The sequence below is a fragment of the Xiphias gladius genome, chromosome 18, assembly GCF_016859285.1.
Source record: "Xiphias gladius isolate SHS-SW01 ecotype Sanya breed wild chromosome 18, ASM1685928v1, whole genome shotgun sequence".
Taxonomy (NCBI): Eukaryota; Metazoa; Chordata; class Actinopteri; order Istiophoriformes; family Xiphiidae; genus Xiphias; species Xiphias gladius.
The window spans coordinates 13,442,759-13,463,288 of NC_053417.1; the positions used below are offsets into that span (position 1 = coordinate 13,442,759).

General features: G+C 40.0%; 3 protein-coding genes across 3 annotated transcripts; 2 read left to right on the forward strand and 1 right to left on the reverse strand.

The window, feature by feature from the left end:
- Positions 1–21: 21 nt before the first annotated feature.
- Positions 22–6,104, forward strand: atp5pb (ATP synthase peripheral stalk-membrane subunit b). Its single transcript, XM_040153281.1, has 7 exons — positions 22–170; positions 975–1,011; positions 1,136–1,281; positions 3,207–3,370; positions 3,670–3,795; positions 4,524–4,703; positions 5,929–6,104. Exons 1-7 carry the CDS (start codon positions 143–145, stop codon positions 6,004–6,006), a joined length of 759 nt encoding a protein of 252 aa, XP_040009215.1. The 5' UTR covers positions 22–142; the 3' UTR covers positions 6,007–6,104.
- A 433-nt stretch (positions 6,105–6,537) lies between these two features.
- eps8l3b (EPS8-like 3b) lies at positions 6,538–15,352 on the forward strand. Its single transcript, XM_040152821.1, has 19 exons — positions 6,538–6,655; positions 7,599–7,721; positions 8,032–8,144; positions 8,243–8,307; positions 8,411–8,569; positions 9,537–9,677; positions 9,874–9,959; positions 10,088–10,221; positions 10,449–10,558; positions 10,736–11,080; positions 11,221–11,295; positions 11,438–11,583; positions 12,320–12,536; positions 13,249–13,289; positions 13,425–13,518; positions 14,343–14,459; positions 14,540–14,628; positions 14,741–14,873; positions 14,949–15,352. Exons 2-19 carry the CDS (start codon positions 7,684–7,686, stop codon positions 14,988–14,990), a joined length of 2,145 nt encoding a protein of 714 aa, XP_040008755.1. The 5' UTR covers positions 6,538–6,655; positions 7,599–7,683; the 3' UTR covers positions 14,991–15,352.
- A 70-nt stretch (positions 15,353–15,422) lies between these two features.
- LOC120803847 (glutathione S-transferase Mu 3-like) lies at positions 15,423–19,048 on the reverse strand. Its single transcript, XM_040152820.1, has 8 exons — positions 18,881–19,048; positions 17,678–17,753; positions 17,495–17,559; positions 17,306–17,387; positions 17,109–17,206; positions 16,924–17,019; positions 16,173–16,283; positions 15,423–15,940 (listed from the first exon to the last, which is right to left on the reverse strand). The coding sequence occupies exons 1-8, from the start codon at positions 18,914–18,916 to the stop codon at positions 15,845–15,847; spliced, it is 660 nt and encodes a 219-aa protein (XP_040008754.1). The 5' UTR covers positions 18,917–19,048; the 3' UTR covers positions 15,423–15,844.
- Between the last annotated feature and the right edge of the window lie 1,482 nt (positions 19,049–20,530).

The window sequence follows — 20,530 nt, forward strand, 5'->3', positions numbered from 1 at the left end:
AGAGGCTATTCCCTACTCTCGCGATGTTTCAGGGGGCTTTCTCGTTTGTCCGCCATCCTTGCGGTTCTTTGCAGAAGGGCACGGAGAGGCCGAGACGAAGCTGCCCGGTGGAACAAGAACTCGGCACTTACATCCTTCAGACATGCTATCCAGGCTTGTTTTTGTTTCAGGTATGCACTAATCTATCTTTTGAGAAGTTAATGAAAATCACTGAGCTCTGACATAACCAGACAGTCAAGCAGGAGTAGTAAACGTTTAAAGTGAATGTGAAGGGTAAAGTGAAGGCCGCACATTGAATGAGAGACATGCTAATGCTAGCTGTAACAAGTAAAGTATCTGCTCAGAAACTGTAGCTGGCTTGTACCTAGAACAGACTGTGCAGCCTTCTCTGTATTTCTAGCAGAAACCATGACCGGTTAGTTAAAGTTTAATTAGGTGGCGGTAGCTAAAGGTGGTAAACAGAAGCTACATTAGCTAGCGTTAGCTCTGCACGCCTGCAAATGTCACCTTATTGACAGCTAGCCTTGCTCCGTTTTGTGCTCTTTACGTCTCTAGTGCAGAGAAACAACAACGACTAAACAAAGCCAGTCTACCAAAAGTCTTTATTTTATTTTATTTTTTATTTTAATGCCTTCACAAATTGTTAGTTTGAACCCTGCCATTTAGTTGATGTGCTGTCGGTATTTTATTAGCTTGATCCTTTCACTGGGTTTTTCTGTTGTTGACTATATCAGCATTAAAGTTATAAACATCCAGTTGCAGTTTATTACGTACCCTTAGCTTAAACTTATGCAGTGTAATACAACAGTTGTGCAATTAGTCTTACCCTCATGAAGGTTATAATGTTCAGCTTTGGCTGATACTGTTCTAGAGAGGTGTTTAGACGAGAAAATATCAACAGATTATACATTGATTAAAAACATGGAGAAGTTGACACAATGTACTTAAGTTATTGTTTATCCTGTCATTTGCAGCCAGTGCCCTGAAAAGCAGTGGCCCCCTTGGAGCTGGGTATGTGTCTTTAGAAATTGTTTTACTTACTGTATTTGTTACCGACATGATAAAAACTTTGATGAACAATAAATGTAAAGCCCATGAGGGTGTCTCTGAAAGCTAACAGTGTTGTCCACCACAGCCTTGTCCAGGCGTCTCGCTCCCTGCACACATCGTCCCAGAGTCTGGCCCCAGTGCCTCCTCTGCCAGAGAAGGGTGGCAAAGTCCGCCATGGCATCATCCCAGAGGAGCTCTTCCAGCTCCTGTACCCCAAAACTGGAGTCACAGGTTTGTAATCTTTAACCCAGGGCTGGGTGATGAAATGAACCTGATAATTGTCATGAAAACAAATCCCTCAACAATGACAAACTGATGAGCATTCTGTATTTGGGTCAACGCTGATCTGTACAATCACCCCATTAGGCTACAGCTATAGGGTTACTTAGTTGACATGTGTAGGGCCACAACAAGGAAAAAACACACACACATTGTTGGAAATGTAAAAATGAGTGACTGTGAGGACAGTCACACTATCGCACAAGTTGATGAAACTGGCGAATAGAGGTTACACAAAATCAGTGGTTTGGAAATGGTTTGGATTTTTAAAGCTTGATGAACAGCAGATCGATATCCGCTGCAAGATAGTTAGGCGACCTGTTCCGACGAAGATGGGGAAATACAACAATCCTTTTTTCTCCATTTGAAAAGGTACCATCCCATGTAGTACAGGCCAAAATCTGCTGTCCCAAACTGCTAGCACTAGCACCAGCACTTAAGCTCGCAAACAAGGCTCTTATGGTAATGTTAGTTCAGTCATTACCAACCATTAGCTGTTTGTCACTTTATAACTCACATTTTTCAAATGTATATATTTTTGTTTATGATTATGTGGCACATTAAACTAGATACACCTGTCAGTACCAGTGTGCTATAGCAATATGTGCAGCAAAACATGTTGATCTTTTGTGTGATGTTTATTTAAAAGCATTGTCGCTGTTGCCTTGTAAGGCGTAAATGTTTTTAACCAAGTTATTGGCTCAAAAATAAGTTATAGTTTAGGAGCAGAACAATTATTTTATTTGGTTTTATTTTGGATACAAACCTAAAACTGAATATACCCTTTGAATTTCAAATTAAAGTGAAAACAAACAAGTTATATTTACATTCAGTGTTAGCGAAACACATTGGATGTGTTTCCTTCCTCATAATGGTATCAAATGTATATATTGCTTAATTACCGATTTCGATCGATATAAAAACAGAAGTTGTGTGGCCATATTGCCCAGCCCCACTTCAACTAGAAACAATTTCTTTTACAAAAACACAATCTTAAGTGAAATGCTCAGTATTTAAACACCTCTATATTCTATATTACAGTACCTATTTATTTTTATTAGCTTGAATACAAACATATAAACAGTTGACTATCCTGAGTTGAATAATGCAGCATCATGCCAATAATTAAGTGTGTCAACACAAAATTTTTAAATAAGTCCATAAATGGTTTCATAAGGAAAATTAAAATAGAATAAGACCGATCTAACAGGAGACTAAAAATTGTAGTGCAGTGGCAGTGCAGTGCAAGATATGCATAGTCCCAGATTTAAATCAATAAATGAAGTGGCAAACAGAAAAGATTGAAGTCTTTTTATTTAAATGAGCTGAGAGTTGGAGCAGACACACAGTTTTCCGGGAGTTTGTTCCAGATATATGGTGCATAAACACTGAATGCACCATGTCCATGTTTAGTTTTGGCTCTAGGAACAGTAAGCACACAAGGCTTGTGGTCATGGTGTAATGTCAGAAAGGCTTGGTGTCTCATGAGACATCAAAATATCAGTAAAAGCTAACATGTTTGTAAAGAGCAATGCATCTGACAGTAACAAAACTGTGTTTGCAGTCCTACTGTGAATATTAATGCATGAAGTAATAGTGTAATTTAATGCTAAACTCAATCATAGAAAAACACCTGAATACAACTCTGGTACAACATGGCCCTGTACTACAGATGGTTGACTCTGTCTCTTTTATAAACATTACCATTAAAATCCCAGAGACAGAGCTGTGTGTGGTTATTGTTGATGTGTTTTACATGCTTTCATGCTGCGTATCTTGCTTTTTTTTTTTTTTTTTTTAAATTGTCATAACAAATAAGCTGTTTAACATCATTTCACTGACTACGGTAAATTCTACGTTTTTCCTTTTCCCACCAGGACCCTACATGCTGGGCGCAGGCCTCCTCCTCTACATACTTTCCAAGGAGATCTACGTCATCAACCATGAGACTTTCGCTGCCGCCTCCATAGGTGCTGTCATCATCTACGGTGTCAAGAAATTTGGTCCAAATGTTGCAGCTTTTGCTGACAAACTGAACGAGGTTAGGCTGCCCACCATGTGGATCTGTGCTTTTAGCTTCTTTTTTTTTTCTGGCTAATAATAGGGTGCTGAAAAAAAGATTTCAGATTAAAATGTGTGGATATTTATCGCTGTTGTCTTTAGGGAGAGATTACTGTTACTATAATCAAGCTACAGACTTTCAGTCAAAAATAATTGGTGTTTTGTGCACAACCTTTGCAAGTACCACTCTAATGCTGCACTGTTTCTTCTTCTCCTTCTTTTCCTTCTCCTCCGTCGTCGTCTTCTCCTCCTCCTTCTTCTTCTCCTTCTCCTCCTCAGGACAAAGTGGCCAAGGCTCAGGAAGTGAAGGACCTTGCCATGTCCAGCCTGGCTCAGGCCATTGAGGATGAGAAGAAAGAACAGTGGAGAGCAGAGGGAAGATCAATGCTCTTTGATGCTAAGAGGGTGAGCAGCAGTGATGTTTGCATTTTTATTTTCCTATATCTTCACCGTTCATAATGCACTTCTTTTTATTTACACAAGCCAGACTGACAACAGGTATTTGCCCTGTACCCCTCTACTTTGAGCTCTAGGAGTTGAAGGGGAACCAATATGGAATCTTAGAAGTTGATCGACCTCTGCTGGCAACAAGTTGAAATTGCACCACTACCGAGCGGCCAAAGAAACTTGCTAAGGCTGCTATGAATGTGGGGATCTGGAGCACAATGTTTTCTGGGAAAAATAAGAAGCCATAAATAAATACCAGTAATTCAGATTTTGATGCCATTAATCAAGTTAACTCACTGAATTAAAATACCTTTACTTCTCCTCTCGTTATTGATTTGGCAGTCTGTTGACAAATAACTGCTTGAATTCTGGCTTCACAGCAGCACATAGCAAATTTTGTCATTCTGTTCAAAATTGAAACTTTTTATAAAGCCAGGACAGGGGAAAAAAACTTAAGTTTAAAAGTCTTTCATAGGCAGTTTGAAAGATTTCTAATTTAATGTTTAGCGCTGTTTCTCGCTAGTCACTCGAATCGGATTTCAGACAGTTCATGTCACTTAAATTGCAACAAAATCTTAAAGAAAGAATTAACTGCTTAAAATGAATATTTTAGCATCCCAGTGTTAGACTACACACATTTCTGTAATGTGGTGACAAAGACTGCATGGACTCTCTTTCCGTCTCAGAACAATGTGGCCATGCTGTTGGAGACCAACTACAGAGAGAGGCTACACATGGTGACCAATGAGGTGAAGAGGCGCTTGGACTACCAGATCGCCCTGCAAAACCTCCATCGCCAGATGGAGCAGGAGCACATGGTCAACTGGGTGGAGAAGAGCGTCATCGGCAGCATCACTCCTCAGCAGGTCAGTCTCTTTTTTTTTTTTTTTTTTTTTTGTCAGACTGTTACACGCCTCCAGCTAATTGATGTTTCTCAGTGTGGAAATTATGTAAAAATGTGTATTTTAGTGTTGCATTAGTATTTTTGGGAATTTAAGATTGAAATTTTACATTCTAGGCTTAAGTTTAATTAACAATTTAGATGAGTTCACAATGTTTTTATGACCGTGCACTTTGTTGGGGCTGGATATCAAAATTTCAGTCCCTTTTTGGGTACCAATAATAAAATATGTCCGCAGCTCAGAGTAACACAAACTGAAAGCTGGCATTGAATGTCTGTCTGGTCAGATGTGTAGTCTTGTCTAATAACTGTATTGGCCAGAATATAAAATGGCCCTGTTTAATAGATGACATCCCTTTTTCCAGCATCTTTTTTTTGGAAAAAGACTTTTTGAAGACACAATACACTTTCCAAGTAGTCCAACCGGCAGAGTTCCTGTTTCTGCAGTAAAGGGAGACAGTTAGATCTCATTTTCACACTTTATCATGAATTTATATCCTCCGCGGCAGCAAAACTCATTACTCGAGGCTTTAAAAGCACTTAAACTGGGCTAACTAAATCCTCTTAGGGCTGACTAACTATATAAAAGACATACTTGAAGATAGCCTAGCAACATTAGGACTACATACAATCCATAATGCAATATCTGATATTGTAAACACGAATTGAATGTAATACAGCCCACGGTTTTTGAAATATAATTTCCAGAAAAAGAGAAAATACTGTCCTCTTTTCTGGTCAATGAAGTAATCTTTGCTCAGATGGTTCTTGATTTTAAATCTAAATTTTGCAAATTTTAGACTGTTTTTATTTAGGCAGAGTTTTCCTTTAACATTTAAGAACTTCTTTTTAAATAGAAAAAAAAAAAGTTTTGTAGGAGGTAAAGAGAGTAATGTTTTTGGGGGAAAAAGTAACTTGTAACAACAGTAGTACAGAAAACATACCAGCTCTATTCATTGTTTCATTATTGATTTACTTCCGAAAGAGGAGAACCAGCTTTTTAAAAAGCAATAGACAGTTTTCTTGCCTTCTTACTAAATGGTAAGATTCACAATAATAAAATGGTTTAATGCGAAAAAGTTATCAGCTTTTCTGACTGACCTTTAAGCCCCTGCTATTCTTACTGTAGTGTACATACACTTCCATGTGACACTTCAGAGCTTCACATCTGTATTTTTGTTCTCTTTCAGGAGAAAGAGAGCATCGCCAAGTGTATCACAGACCTGAAGGCTCTGGCAAAGGCCACTCAGGCCAAAGCCACAGCCTAAACTGTCAAGTCTTCAGAGAAGGCTACTCTAATCCCCAACTCATTGTACCAACATGAGACGTTCACTTTTCTTTACAGAATAAACTATTTCCTCTTTAATGATTGTCTCTGTCAATATTATGGGTGTGTACAGTATTTACACGTCAGCTGATGGTAAAATAAATGGTTCTTATTCAACCAGCCAGACTGTATTTGTTTTGTTTTCTGTTTTACTTCCTTTGAACGCTTCACTAAACTTTTGCTTATATACCTTCTCAGTGACGTTAGTTATGTTCCACTTACCTTAAGTCAACTTTTTATAGCCACAATAAATTACACTTGAGCTGCGTCTCTGGCGCAGTGAAGACCTTTGATCACTCTTAAGGACATGTTGTAAAGCATTTCTAATCCTTTGGACTCATAATGTGCCACAGTTTTGCTGCCTCCCACCGTACCTCAAATACTCTACCCTCAAATGATAAGTCAGGCAAACCCTCTTTATCCCATCACTCCCATCAGATCGTTGCACTTTGAACCATCAAGCAGGAAGTCAAGGAAATTTTCTCAGCAGGCTGTGCGAAGAATAAATGCTCTCTCTCATGAGAGGTGTTGGCAAAAAATCCGTTTGAAAGAAAGGAACGATGACACTGGAGCAGAGCTGACATTGAAAGGTAATAACTAGATTAAGTAATTATGTAAAGATGATGTGATTAGAGGTTATGATTAAATAAGGTTAAACTCATTATGACAGATGGTGGCATTACGTCTTGTCTAGAAATGGAACTGTGTGCTCGAGTAAGGTAGGTTGTTGACAGGAAAGCACTTCTTATATCTTACATTCAATTTAGAAGGTATTTGGCAGTTTTGAAGGTAAAGTCAACACTGATGTGTGCACTTTGCTACATTTTACTGAATTGTGGCAGATTTTTCTCGATACATGAATAAGGATCAGTTAAGTAAAAAATACCATTTTATACTGATCTAATTCCAGACAGGAGGTAAAATCAAGACAATTGAATCATTATTGAAAGTTTTTATTAATTTAAACCTTGATTTCATAAATGTTTAATTTATTATTTAATAATTAGTTAACTAGACTTTTTCCCCATTAGTGCTTTATCATTGCTTCTGTTTGCACCTCCATTTAGTTTCAAAGCGAAACTAACAGCCACTGTAGTCACAAGTGTCAATCACGAGATAATGGCAAAACGGTAAAATGTAGTGTAACTGACACAAGTAGAAAACTGACCTTAGTAATGTCAGTTCAGTTGCATAATCTAGCTGAAGTTTGCTAACCTTAGCCACCCTAAAATACTGGTCACACCAGACCAAGTAAGACTGTGGCAGTAAAACCCTCGGGTTTGCTGAATACAGAGAGGGTGGATTTCATTGATTATAAACTTAGTTTTAATTTGTAAAAGGAAAATGTGTTATTTCGTCTTTCAAAAGTGACACAGCCTGATCTGAACATATCCAAACTGGGTGAAAAAATCCTATGTTTTGTGTGAACAAAGCATCGATGCAACCATTGGTCCTGGTTTAATACGAAACAGGACAACTCATATTATGCCACATTTTCAGGTTGAGAAACTTTTTTTTGTTTTATTTTTACAGGTTGGAGTGGCTTCCAAGAGATTCTTCAATTCTACAATCTGAAGTTTTAACTCTTTAATTCCACTAAGACAGACGTTGTTTTAAAATGTATGGAAACAATGGCCCCTTCTCCTATTCCCCAAGGTAAATAAAACTGCATTTTCTGTTTTAAGTTTGCCATCACTGGTATTAATGTGGTTAAGCCATTCGAACACTGAATTGAGATTTTTACAAAACACTACACACCTTTTTCACAACTTTTCATGATAAAACATTACTCTGTTTTGGTAACTGTGCAGCTCATTTGAGTTGTGGACTGTGGGTGATTTATCTTCAGATTGCTGTGCTGGTGAATATGATGGTTTTATGAGCATGTGAGGTGCCCAGGCTCGCAGAGGCCCATGAATGTGCCCCACTTCTTCTGTTTCATACGTTACCTTTTATTGTTTTTCAGGGGTTTCTCACAGGAGGACTTCCCTCAGCAGAGGCGGGCTTTCCTACCAGATGACCTCAAAGGTGCTCCACCGAGAAACAACATGTCCAGACCCAGTGGAAAGTCCATATACAGTATGTTAAGACATAAAGAAATAACACCACACATTTCTCTTTGTAATGTTTGACATTTTGTGAGAAAAAAATTGTTTTTGACATTTCTTTAACATCAGTGCAGAGAAAAGAGTACTCGGAGTCCCTGAACAGAAAATCTGACAACTTTCACGTCAGAGTGGAGGTAAATGAGAAATCGACACCAGCATGGAGACATGACTTTAAACAACTACTATACAACCTTTGCCCCCCCCCGTTTTTCATGACCCTCGATCCTGACTCCACAGCATCTGTTCACCTGTGAGCTGGACGGCCAGGAGGTGAAGACAGTGAATGACTGTGTGGCAAAGCTCAAGAGGTTGGATGCCAAAGGTCGTGTGTGGCCCCAGGAAATGATCATGGAGGTCGAGGGAGGATATCTACTGCTCAGCGACATTGAGACCAAGGTTGATAGTAATTCCTAGAAAAATGATTTCAGACATGTTGCAAGATTTGATCTTAGTTCTTCAGATAAAGTTAGAATCTAAACAGGTACGCTACACAGCCAAAAGTATGTGGACATCCTAAGAGTTGGCCCAAATTTGTGTTATTGTTACAAAACTATGAACATTAACATGCAGCTGTAACAGCCTCCACTCTTCTGTGAAAGCTCTCCACAAGATTTTGGAGCCTGGCTGCAGGGATTCATTCCCTTCCAGCCACAAATTCAGTCGTGAGGAAGGGGCACTGTTGTTGTGCAATCAGGGCTCGCTTGTTCCGGTTCACCCCAAAGGTGTTGGAGGGGTGGGAGGTCAGGGCTCTGTCGAGTTCTTCCACAACAAACTGGAAAAACAGTTTCTTCACGGACCTTGCTTGGGGGGCCTTGTCTTGTTGAAACAGTAAACTGTTTCGGCCACAAAGTTTGGAAGCACACTATTGTCAAAAATACCATTTTATTGAATTAAGAATTAATTAAGAAAAAACAGCCCCAGAACAAAGCTACACAAAATGGTGAGCTGTGCGTAAAGGATTAAGCATAATTACAAAAGTGCCATTGTTTTAGCGATGATTTAACATAAGTTACAATGACTGTACATCTAAAAAGGGTGTTGTGCTTAGATGCGATGTGTGTTGATGAAGGTGAATGTTGAAGATCCTTTGTATGTTAAGTGCTACAGTGGATGAAAAGAGCCTAAACTGATTGCAGCAAATCCCTTACCTCCTAATGAAAGTCTCTTTTATTGTTTATTATTTCTTCAGCACTTTTATTTTTGCAAACATTTTTATTAATTTACAGGGCATTTGTTCTCAGTTCTCACTTTTTCTTCTGTATGTTGACACATTCAACATTGATTTTTAGCTGTGTGTATTCTCATATTCACTTTTCATTAACCTGTGGTCCCAATCTTTATCCTCTTCAATCTGATTTTAAAGACAGAGCTGGAGTCGCTGCCTTTGAGCAGCATCGTGCGAACCAAAGCTGTATTGGACAGCTGCGCCTACAACTCTCTGCTGACAATAACTGTGCAGGAACGCCGCTCTCAGGTCTTTATGTTCCAGTGTGAGGAGACCGGGGTGAGTCACATCTCACCAGAAGCTTCAGTGAACATAACTTTAATCTCCAGCCTCCAGAGAAGGGAGGATATGTTAGTCTTGTTGAAGAGTACAATTTCTGAAATCATTATCGTCAGTATTTCATAACAGGATGGATGCGGCTGTTTCTCATTGGTGTCATGTAAGAGTTTGACTTAATTCAGGGCTGTTTTACCAGGCAGAGCTCATCAAGAGTGATCTGGACAAAGCAGTAAAGCGAGGTGGTGATGATATGGAACCACACAGATACCAGTCTGACATCAGGTACAGTGTCATATCCCAAGAATAAAGTCTGCACAAAAATGAAATCGCATTTATGAGAGAGCAGAGGATGAATATACGTAGAAATCAGACAGCCAAATTCATTAACTGCTGTCTGTGGATGTTTTCAGGAGTCATCTTGAAAATATCATCGGGCAACATGCTCCAGGATATTTACGGCAGGCTGGACCTCATGCTGTGGAGCGAGAGATGACCCTGCCGCCACTGGACCACCCGGCCCCACAGTGGCACAACAGAGAACCAGGTACATTGAGAGCATATGAAAATACTGTATCTTTAATCATATAAGAGAAACTCCCTTCAATTCTAACAACAACTCACATTTTTAAATTCCTCAAATCAGTTTATGGATGTGTTGTGTGCAAATAGGCTGGGTTCAGCAATTAACTCTGTCCAGTACGTTTCTGGACAGAGTTAGGTAATAGTGTAGGTAATCAATATTTACCTACACTTTTCTTTATTTCAAATTAGAGAGTATGCGTCCCCCATGGGGCTACACCCCACAGGAAGAAATGCTGCACCATCCTGATCTTCATGAATTACAGAGTAGCCCTGAGCAAACAGACGCAGAGAGGAACACGGTCAGTGCTGCCATAACTGTTTACATACAGTTGTAGGTAGTGGGTTATATCAATAATAATTTATCATGAACATTGCCTAATCACCATTTTCATCTCAAGAAAAACATGCTCATATGTGGTAGTTTTTAGGTCCTACCTGCTGCTGAATATATTTCTTATTTTTATTCCTTTCTACAGGACATTTTAAACCATGTCCTAAATGATTTGGAGATCTTCATAGGCAAAGTGTCTGCTGCAGCAAATAGACCTTCGAAACAAAAGGACAAGAGCAAGAAGGAAAAAAAATCAAAGGAAAATGGTAATATCCTTTTCAAGTCTATCTCTTTACAGGCACATGTAATTAAGGAAGTAATTAGTGAAGAGCAGCCTCCAAAAGGTACAGATGATGGACTGTATATAAACAGTACGGAGTACTGTATTTATCATGATTGTATCTGTCCTGCAGCACCAGTTGACAGTCTGCCGCCCTGCGAGGAATATATGTCCTGTCTTCAGAAAATCAAATATGGATTAAATCTGCTGGTAAACTCTTTTCACGGATGACATACTGTCCATGGTGGTTTTGGAAAGAATTTGGATGATGCCCTAATGTTTGGACTGGAATGTGTGATTGCAGAACAAAGCAGTGGAGTTTGACTGAAACACTCTTTCTTATATTACAGGGCCAGCTGGACAGGTCACTGACCAACCCCAGTGCTCCTGACTTTGTCCACATTTTCTTCACTAGTTTAGGCATGGTGAGCTCTTTCAACCCTGCGTTTATTTTGGACTGGCTGAATTCAAGGCTGATGTTATTTCTGCTGCGTGTTCGTATTTTCTTTTACACCATGTGTCGCTCTCTTAGTTGTGACAGTAAATACTTCCTCCATATTTCCACAGCTAGTGCCTCAGTATCCTGCAGACCTGCCTCCCGCTGTGCTCTCTCCCCTGCTGACGGAGGCGGCCCTGCGGCTGCTCAGTCAGGTCGTCGGCCCGGAGGAGGACCAACTGTGGAGGTCTCTGGGAGACTCGTGGAACATCCCCAGGTAGGGTGGCCTTTACAGTCTCGCACACTTACGCAAGTCTTTTTACACAGCTTGTTAACTTCACATATACAGCCCTCTGATGTAAGTGCACCTATATCTACTCCGGCACACCCTTACTTGGAATGTAGAGAGTGTGTTTTGATGATATGGGTCAGTGTTAATGCTTCAGTCATGTCCGTATGGAAAAATGGCTGATAGGAATATGAGTATATATCATTTTTCGCTACCTGGCAACCCAAAAGTTGTTATGAAGGGCTCCTTATTGATTTATACAGCATTAGTAAATTATTTATTAACCACTCATAAAGCCATTGAGGGAAAAGTTAAGACATTTTGGGAGAAACGCTTATTCACTGAGTTATATGAGAGTCCCTGGTTCAACTCCCAGCAGGCTGGACAGTTTTACGACAAGTCAGTGATTTTCTTATCTAACTCTTGGCGAGAGAGCAAATAAGCGTCTTTCCCAGAATGTCTAACTATTCCTTTAATTTCACTTTTTACATGGTGACACATTAGAAACACAACAAAAACATTTTGTAGTCACACCTAGAACCGCATGTCAACACCCAATGTTTTCTGTTTTATGGTCGACGTTTGCCATGTTATTAGCCCAAATGCGTCATTAACAGATCAAGGGAGACCAGATTCTAGAGAAAATGCATCATGAAGTCGACTTATTTTGATGGTTATTCTTACATAGAGTCGATTCAGCATTAGATCACCTGTCACCTCACAGGTCTAGATGGCAGCATGATAATGTCCCACCTTATATCCCTGAGTTCTACGATGGCTGGCAGCCGCCTGCCCCCTCACGCATACGCTCCCCGCTCCCTTATCACAACCGTCCAGTGAGCAGGGGCAACGAGCAGCGCTTCCCATCCGGCCAGCCTAATGGACAAATAAATGAGAGCCAGAGCTACTCACCCAGAGCAAGGCAATGGCAGCCTGAAGAGGTAGAACCACACTCATACATTTACTCACCTTTCTGAGTTTCTGCAGGGTTCAACGAGTTAAATTTAAGAGTTTTTAAGACCTATTTGATACCACAAGCAATGCAATTTATTACCTGTTTGACCATCACACTGCCAAAGTACGACAGTATGATGGAAACCAGAAGGGATGATACGACATAGAATTGACACTTGCCCATTTCTGATGGTGGAGACTTACTACTTTTTAAAATATATTTTAATGTCTTCTTTGAGGAAACACAATTCAATGTTTATTATAACTTGACCTGCAGATACCCTGACTTTAACTCTGGTTTTTGTTGCCATACCCAGTTTTTTCGTAACTACACATCCAGCTGTCGCTAAATTAGTTTCCCATATGACAGATTACAGTGCGAGTGATTTTAAGATTTGTTCAGTGGCTGAGGGCTTGATGAAGTACACTGTAACCCTACTTGAGAAGTTGGGATTAGGTGAGACTACATAATCACCTACACTGAAAAGGATTGCCAAGTGGCAATATAAATAGAATATCAGTATCATAATTAGAATCATAGCTGCCATCTGGCAATCAGTACCGTCAATATTCAAGTTTTCAAAGCAACATGAAACAACTAACATCTCCAGCGAAGCCATTATCACAATTGTTGTATTTGTTCAGTTTTCATTGTGGTGTATTTCAGTTTCATTGTGGTGTATTTTATACCTTTTACAGCCTGTGACCAAAAGTCTATTGGGTTCACATCCACCAACACGGTAAGAATTATTACACTGCGGTAAATGTGGCTTTATGATCACATTTGTGGCAAACATTTCTTGAATCAGAACTCAGTGGGACTTTATTGTGGTCATATCCACCGGTTTCACAGTGTGTGTCTGCTGCTGTTTCAGCTCCACCGAGCCACACCTGTACATGCAGGTCATTTACGACTTCAGGGCCAGAAACAACCGAGAGCTGAGTGTTTTGAAGGGTGAGGTGCTACAGGTGAGATGGAAAACATGGCACAGTAACCTTCTTTCCCAGAAATACAAGTATTATTCTTAAATTGCCTAACACAGTGCAAAGATTGCTTTTAGTTGTACATAAAAGTCATAGGAATGTCATAGTGAACATTGGAAACTGGATTTTTTGGATGACTGGAGCAGTCTACTGAATGTGCCTCGAAACCGATCTGCCATGAAAACCATCATGTTACATTAGGAAAGTGTAGTCCAGTTGTCCTAAATTAAAATAGCCCAAAGATGCCCAGTGTCCCAGAGTTACTAGCACGGGAGTTTGGTTTCATTTTTTGAGACCCACCTCGACTAACACAATGTGTCCTAGGATGGTTAAAAAAAAAACTTTGTCCAAACTTTAATAACAAAAATGTGAGTTAGGCTCTTTGACTCCAGCCTGTTGGACTATTAGAACTAAACACTGAATGTAAACCATCGTGCCTTCCTTCTTTGGATTAATTTTTTTTCTGTGCCTATAATGTACACTTCTGGCTGGTAAGAGAGACCTGCATTTCGGTCACAGGCAGGGAAATTAGAAGAAGACAAAATCTGGCAGTAGAAACAGACTTGCTTGTAAAACAATTCAAACAAACACTGGACCTGCAGCACAGTGCGGCCAAGTCCAGCTGACATCCAGGCTGTTTAAATCTTCACATACTGTACTGATAAAGTACACTTCTGAATAGAGCCTTGTTACTACTTAAATTTTCACAGATCTGTGTGTATATTTACCAGTCACAATCATAGCTGTCCTTACTGTCTGTATTATCATTCAGGTACTTGACATGTTTGGCTTCTTTGGTCTTTTTGCAGGTGATTCAGAAATCCAAGCAATGGTGGCTTGTTTGTAATGCTCGCAATGAGAAAGGAAACGTTCCTCAGAATGTTTTGGAGCCGATGAAGAGCGCCGGGCCCATGGAAAATCTACCGGTGAGCTGAGTTACAGGTAACCCTGCTGGTAATCGACTCAACAGGTTTAACACATATCATTTTATTCCTTTCACACACAGCGGGAGATTCGTGGCCCAGTGACTCTGGATATGTCCTCCACATCTGCAGAGGTGAAAGCCTGGCTGCAGTACAAAGGTTTCTCCAAAATGTGAGTGAACCAAGCCACGAAGAGACTGAACTTTTAAGATGTCTGTACTGTAAGTAAGGCTTGTATTGCATGATAAGGTGCGATATTCTGTTTTGTACCTTCACATGAACAGCACTGTGACCAGCCTCGGGGTGCTGACCGGTAAACTCCTTCTGGGGATGACCAAGGATGAGATAAGGACTGTGTGTCCAGAGGAAGGAGGCAAGGTCTTCTTCCAGCTTCAGGCCATCAAGTCAGCCATTGCAGTAAGTAATGTGTCATATGCACACACTCACATCCAACTGCAACACATCAGTAATGTTTCATCCTGTTCCTTACAGCTCGCAAGCGAACCGTCAGGCCTGTACAATGGCCGCTACTAACGACCTACTACCCTGCTCCTTCAGTTTCCTCTTATCCTGAATTTTCAACCCCAGATCAACATCTGGAATTAATGGGATCAAAATTTGTCCTTTTATGTAAAATGATCTTGCGTGGATGGCTACTTTCAGCGTGAATTAAGCTGCATCAAATCTTGATTAAAGTGAAAGTGCTTTTAGTTAATGAAACTTCTGTGTGTTGTGACATGTATGACCAGCAACAACTAATTATTAACTAATTTCTTTCATTTACAATGTACTTCTCATTTCCATTAAATTGTGTAAAGTTTTCCTGATAATAAAATAAAATGTGGGATATTTAAGTTCTATCAAACACTATTCTTCACACAATATCTTGGGTTAACCATGCGTTTTTAGTAGATACATCTAAAAAGACATTACATTGCTTCAACTGCATTAACTTATACTCATATATTTTGTCCTTAATGTTTCTTACGATGTAATTTTTATTGTACAGGAAGTGATGTTGAAATTCAAAATGACAGGAACTGTCAAAACAAGATTTACTTTAACGTGTCAAAATTAGTTTCAAATGTAACAAAATCAGTTTCAAATGTAACAAAGAGTCATTGCTTCAAATCAAATTAAAGTTTCTAGTCATCCTCATATCACTACAAACTTGATTTTCTTTTTACAAAACTCTAATTCATGTAAATATCTAGGAAACTAACATGATTATAGGTCATGAATGCAATATAATGAAACAGTTTTCAGCTTATCAAAAGACAAATGTAACATCAAATTTTCCCCAGTTCTGAATTTAAGGTTATTGAGTGAATTGCACTTGTGAACATTGTTATTGTAATTATTTCTCCAAGGTACTGAAGTATTCTTCTTTACTCTTTCTTGTTACCCCATTTGGCCATCTTGTTGTTGACAGGAGTCTTCATGAATCTGTCTGACTTCATGTAAGCAGCAATCTTCTCCAGTGCCTATGATGATATGATATTATGCTAAGTCATTTAGAAAAAAAAAAAATTGAACTCTGAACATGGCCAGGCTAGCACATAAACCACTCCACATATACATAGTTTACCTACTGACATCATACTCAGACTATCACAACAACACAGAGGAAGAAAAAGGATGCTAGAGTGCAGGATTTCGATGTTTACACTGCAACTTTCAGTGGTAAGTGTAGGATGAACACTTTAGAGTTCTCACCTCGAAACGGTCTAAAAGATCTTTGAGGTTATTGAAGTCATCCAGGCACGTAGGGTGAAACATCCTGTGTTGATCCAACAGCTCGTACATAATGAAGTCCACAAAAGTGATCTGTTGTAAATAAAAGCTTTATTAACTAACCGTGTTGAAAGCAAAATAAAAGGCGCAAACTAAACTTTAAAGCTACACTAATCAATTGTTTTATATGAACATTCGAATGGCTACATGTTATGTGAAAGGTGAGAGCTAACATTGAAGATCTTACAGAGAATTATCATCCAACTCTGCCATGCTCCCTCAGCTCTATTAGGTTTTATAACCCGATTAAGCTCATTGTTTTGGTTTTTCCAGCCCAAAAAGTTTATCGTCATCAGCTCTCATCTGCCCTGTTTCCAGCAGCAACAGGAAGCAAGAAAAGCTTAAAAAAAGCCGTATGCTAACTGTCCAGCACCAAACAGCAAACAAAATTAACAACTAGGTAGTGAACACACTGGGGCACCTAGCAGCTAATAACAGTTATGTTTTTCAAAAGATGAATCCAGATGAAGGCTAATGTTGCTTTGTGTCTGCTGGATGTCAGGCAATCATTTGCTAACAAGTTCGCGTATCAGCCCTATAATACGTCAAAAGTGTGTGATTTTCAGCTTGATGTGGCGCTCTACCCCAAGTAGCCCAATTACATGTTACTGCAGCTTTAAAAACTTGACGGGTGCTAACAAAGGAAACCTCCAATGTCTGACAGGTGAAATACCTTGTCACCAGCAAACCACTTCCTGTCTCCCAGGAAATGTGAGAACTGCTTCAGCACGCCTGGCAGCTGCTCAAGGTACCCGGGCCTTATCTTGTCCTGATGTCAAAGAGGTGATGTAGGCATCAGTTGAGATTCGAAGGCGTAAAATGACAATCAGTGTTGTTTAACCCTTAAGTAGTACTCACAAAGTCAGCGTAGCACAGCCTCACAAAGCCGTTTCTGAAGTCCATCGCCTGGTTCTCCAAGATGTCCACACGGACCTTCTCATCCTCAGTTTCTCCACCTGTTATCAGTGTTGATAGTGAATGAATAAAAATGGACGTGAACCTAAAAACAAACAAAAAAAATGCCTCTTTTGAAAAAACAAACACACAATACTTACACATATTGTGCTTGCGAGCAATGTATCTCATGATAGCATTGCTCTGCACTATCTTCGTGTCTCCATCCTCCAAGTAGGGTAGCTATGGTGAAAGGTTAATCACGACATCATTAGTTGATGTTTTAAACCAGCCTGCTGATGTCAGTGTTCACAAGTTAAATGCTCTTTCAAAGGTTAAAACTCCCTTACATTGGGAAAGTCCATTCCAAGTTTGTGCTTTTCGTTAAACCAGCAGCTCTTGTCATAGTTTGGAGCTGTGTAACACAAAAGTATGTTACATGAATAAGCGGGTATTGTTATATGGACACATGCACCACTTATTTCGTTAAAGTTATGACAGCTTTTTATGTGTTAGTTGAAAAGGTACGTTACCTTCACCACAGACATAAAACTTGTCCTCGTACTTGGTGTCGGTGTACTCCAGCAGCAGGCGGATGGGCTGGGCGAGCTGCATGAGCGTCCAAAAATCAGATGGGAGAGAGGTTGGTGGCTTTTCAGCTTTTGTATCAACACATCTGAGTTCTGGGGTTTACACATGGATATATGCAGATGACATGCATCGACCCCCCCCCTTTTAATTCTGCATGGACTTTGACAACGTTTCGACCACAAATAGTCTTCCTCGGGTATTTGGTCGGAAAGTTGTCAGGTCACTGCAGAACTGGAGAAGAAGAAATCGGTGCGGGTACTTTTTGCATTTTGTGTGTCTTATTGTTACCCAGCACCTGAAAAAAAATGTATGGATGTTAATGTGTCTCCTGATGCCTGCAGGATTTCTACAGGTTTCACCATGTTAAATGTAAGACTGTTTGAGACCCTTTTGAAACCATATCAAACTGTTTCACAGTCATACCGACCAAAAGTATGAAAGATATCAGTGAAAACCAGTAGGAATGATATGGCTTAGAATTATTTACCAGGTGAATTCATTAATTGACATTTATGTAACATTTTTAGGTCAGTCCCTCCCAGCTGTATATGTATGTGGTTAACCATTTTCAAAAGTGATATTTGACCGCTTACTTATCAACTGAAGTGGGTTTATGTTTGCACAGCGAAGTGCTCCGACAATTTTAGCGGCTCTGTTTGGATCACCAGTTTTCTGCCACTTGGCAGAGCTACAAAAGCGTCGTTTATAAGCATTTATAGGAGTGAATTTAGTTAAGCTGTTTCCCACTTAACTAATTTTACAGCAGTGCGATCCCACTGGCACTGCTCGCCCAGAGAGAGCGGCTCCAACCGGTCTGAAATGCCCGATAATGGTGAGTCAAAAACGACCAGGTTAGCTAATATCTCATCTAACGTTAGCTAAGGCACAGTGTGTTCAATTCTAACGCTGACGTCGTTTACAGCGTCTCCGATAGCAACAAAACGCCCGAAGCACTTGCACGCGGCGCCGCAACGGTTATTCCGAGTTACATACGTTTCAACGAGCGAGGCTCAGCCATGACTTCTTATATACTTATTAACACACTAACGTTATGCAGTAAAACGTGCAGTGGCTACGAGAAGTTTGAAAGGCTGCTAACAAAAGGAGCTAATTAGTTCACCAACAGTGAAACGCGCCGAACTCACCCCGCGAATATCCCAGTAAGCCAGCTTCATTGTCATGTTGAATCACCTTCCGAGACCGAATGTGGCCGACTGAGACTCAACCGGCTGCTTCAAAAAGCCTGTCGGCGGGAGAGCGAAGGAGAGGTGGGCCGGCTTCTCTCTGCAGCCCGTGAGGAGACAGAGGGGGGAGGTGGGCGGAGTGAGGCCCGGGCCCGAGGCGGGCCGGGGCCGGGCGGGTCGGTCACGCGCCGTCGCTCTGAACCGGCTTTTTTGTTTTCACTAATACAACATCTAAAAAACCGTGTGACTGTGTGAACGCAAAAATTTTGGCAGGCAGCCATGTATTCCCACATCCACCTGGCATAAGAAATGTAGGCGACTGACACAGCGTATTGTGTACGGAAATCCTAGTGCATCCAAAAAGATGCGAAGTCAGGATGAAGCTGCAAGGTCTAGACTTTTCCATGACACAGGAAACCTCAATGAAAGTCAACTACTGTAATAACCGTACTACAAGAATTTAGGCAGGAATAACTGTGTAAACCTTTTACATAAAGCGAAGGAGTAACCTGCATGCAAAAGAGTTCGGGAGGTTGCAAACTAATAACGATAAAGATCGACGTTCATTTTTCACTTTAGGGGTGGTAAAACAATACCAACTCAAGGTACGTCTAATGTAGCAATGTAGTAATATGCAAAAGAATGACAGTTGAGCCTAAAATGAGTTAAATTTGGTTACCCAGTCTTGCTAATCACAAAAAAACAAACAAACAAACAAACAGACAACTGAGGCTGTTTGAAAATGTACGTGTATTTCCACATGACAAGTGACTCAGACACTGAAGTATCATCTATTATTTCTCAGTCAATCAACTAATCAGTGTTAGACCATTTGTTTTAGCACTACCAGACATGACAGTTCCTACACAAATATACAGTCATATTATAAGGTTTACAATACAGTGTTGTGTGAGCTTCTTTAATTTTGAAAAAGAAAAAAAAGTTGTGTTTGTTATCCATCTGGCTTTTGTGTTGATCTTTTTGCACTTTGACCCACTTTGGTGAGTAACCGCACAATGCAGTCTTTGTCTCACTTTTCATACTCACTCACTCACGCATATTTCTGCAGAACCGCTACTGATAAACTGCTGAGCCTCAAACAGACCTTATTTTTGTCTTCGTCACTTTTGCATCCTGCAGTTTTCAGTTTCAGAAGACATTTATTCACTTTCTGAGATGTGCAGACTGTAGGGTGCGAAGCACTCCAACGTCCACAAGGTTTATTCTTCATAGACACAAATCCTATTAAATAATATTTCACAAACAGCACATATAATTCTCTCGGGAAACATGTAGTGCTTTGAATAGCAACAAATAGCCCTACTATAACATTAGGACCCAAAGTGAAGGCAGGAGTTTGAAACAGATTTGTCAAGTTAGCCCACTTTCAGTTCTCTAAAAATGTGTTTGTTCATGGATTTGGCACGAGTTGAGCCAGTGCAAGGAGCAAAAAACTGACGGAACGGATCATCATGCATCATTCACTGGACTATGACTCAGAAATTTACGCATTTTAAGCATTTCTGTGTAAAGGACAGATGGTATCTGAACAGAGTTACAATTCGGACTGTCTGTAGAAACAATGTCACAAAACAAGAGTTAGTATAATAA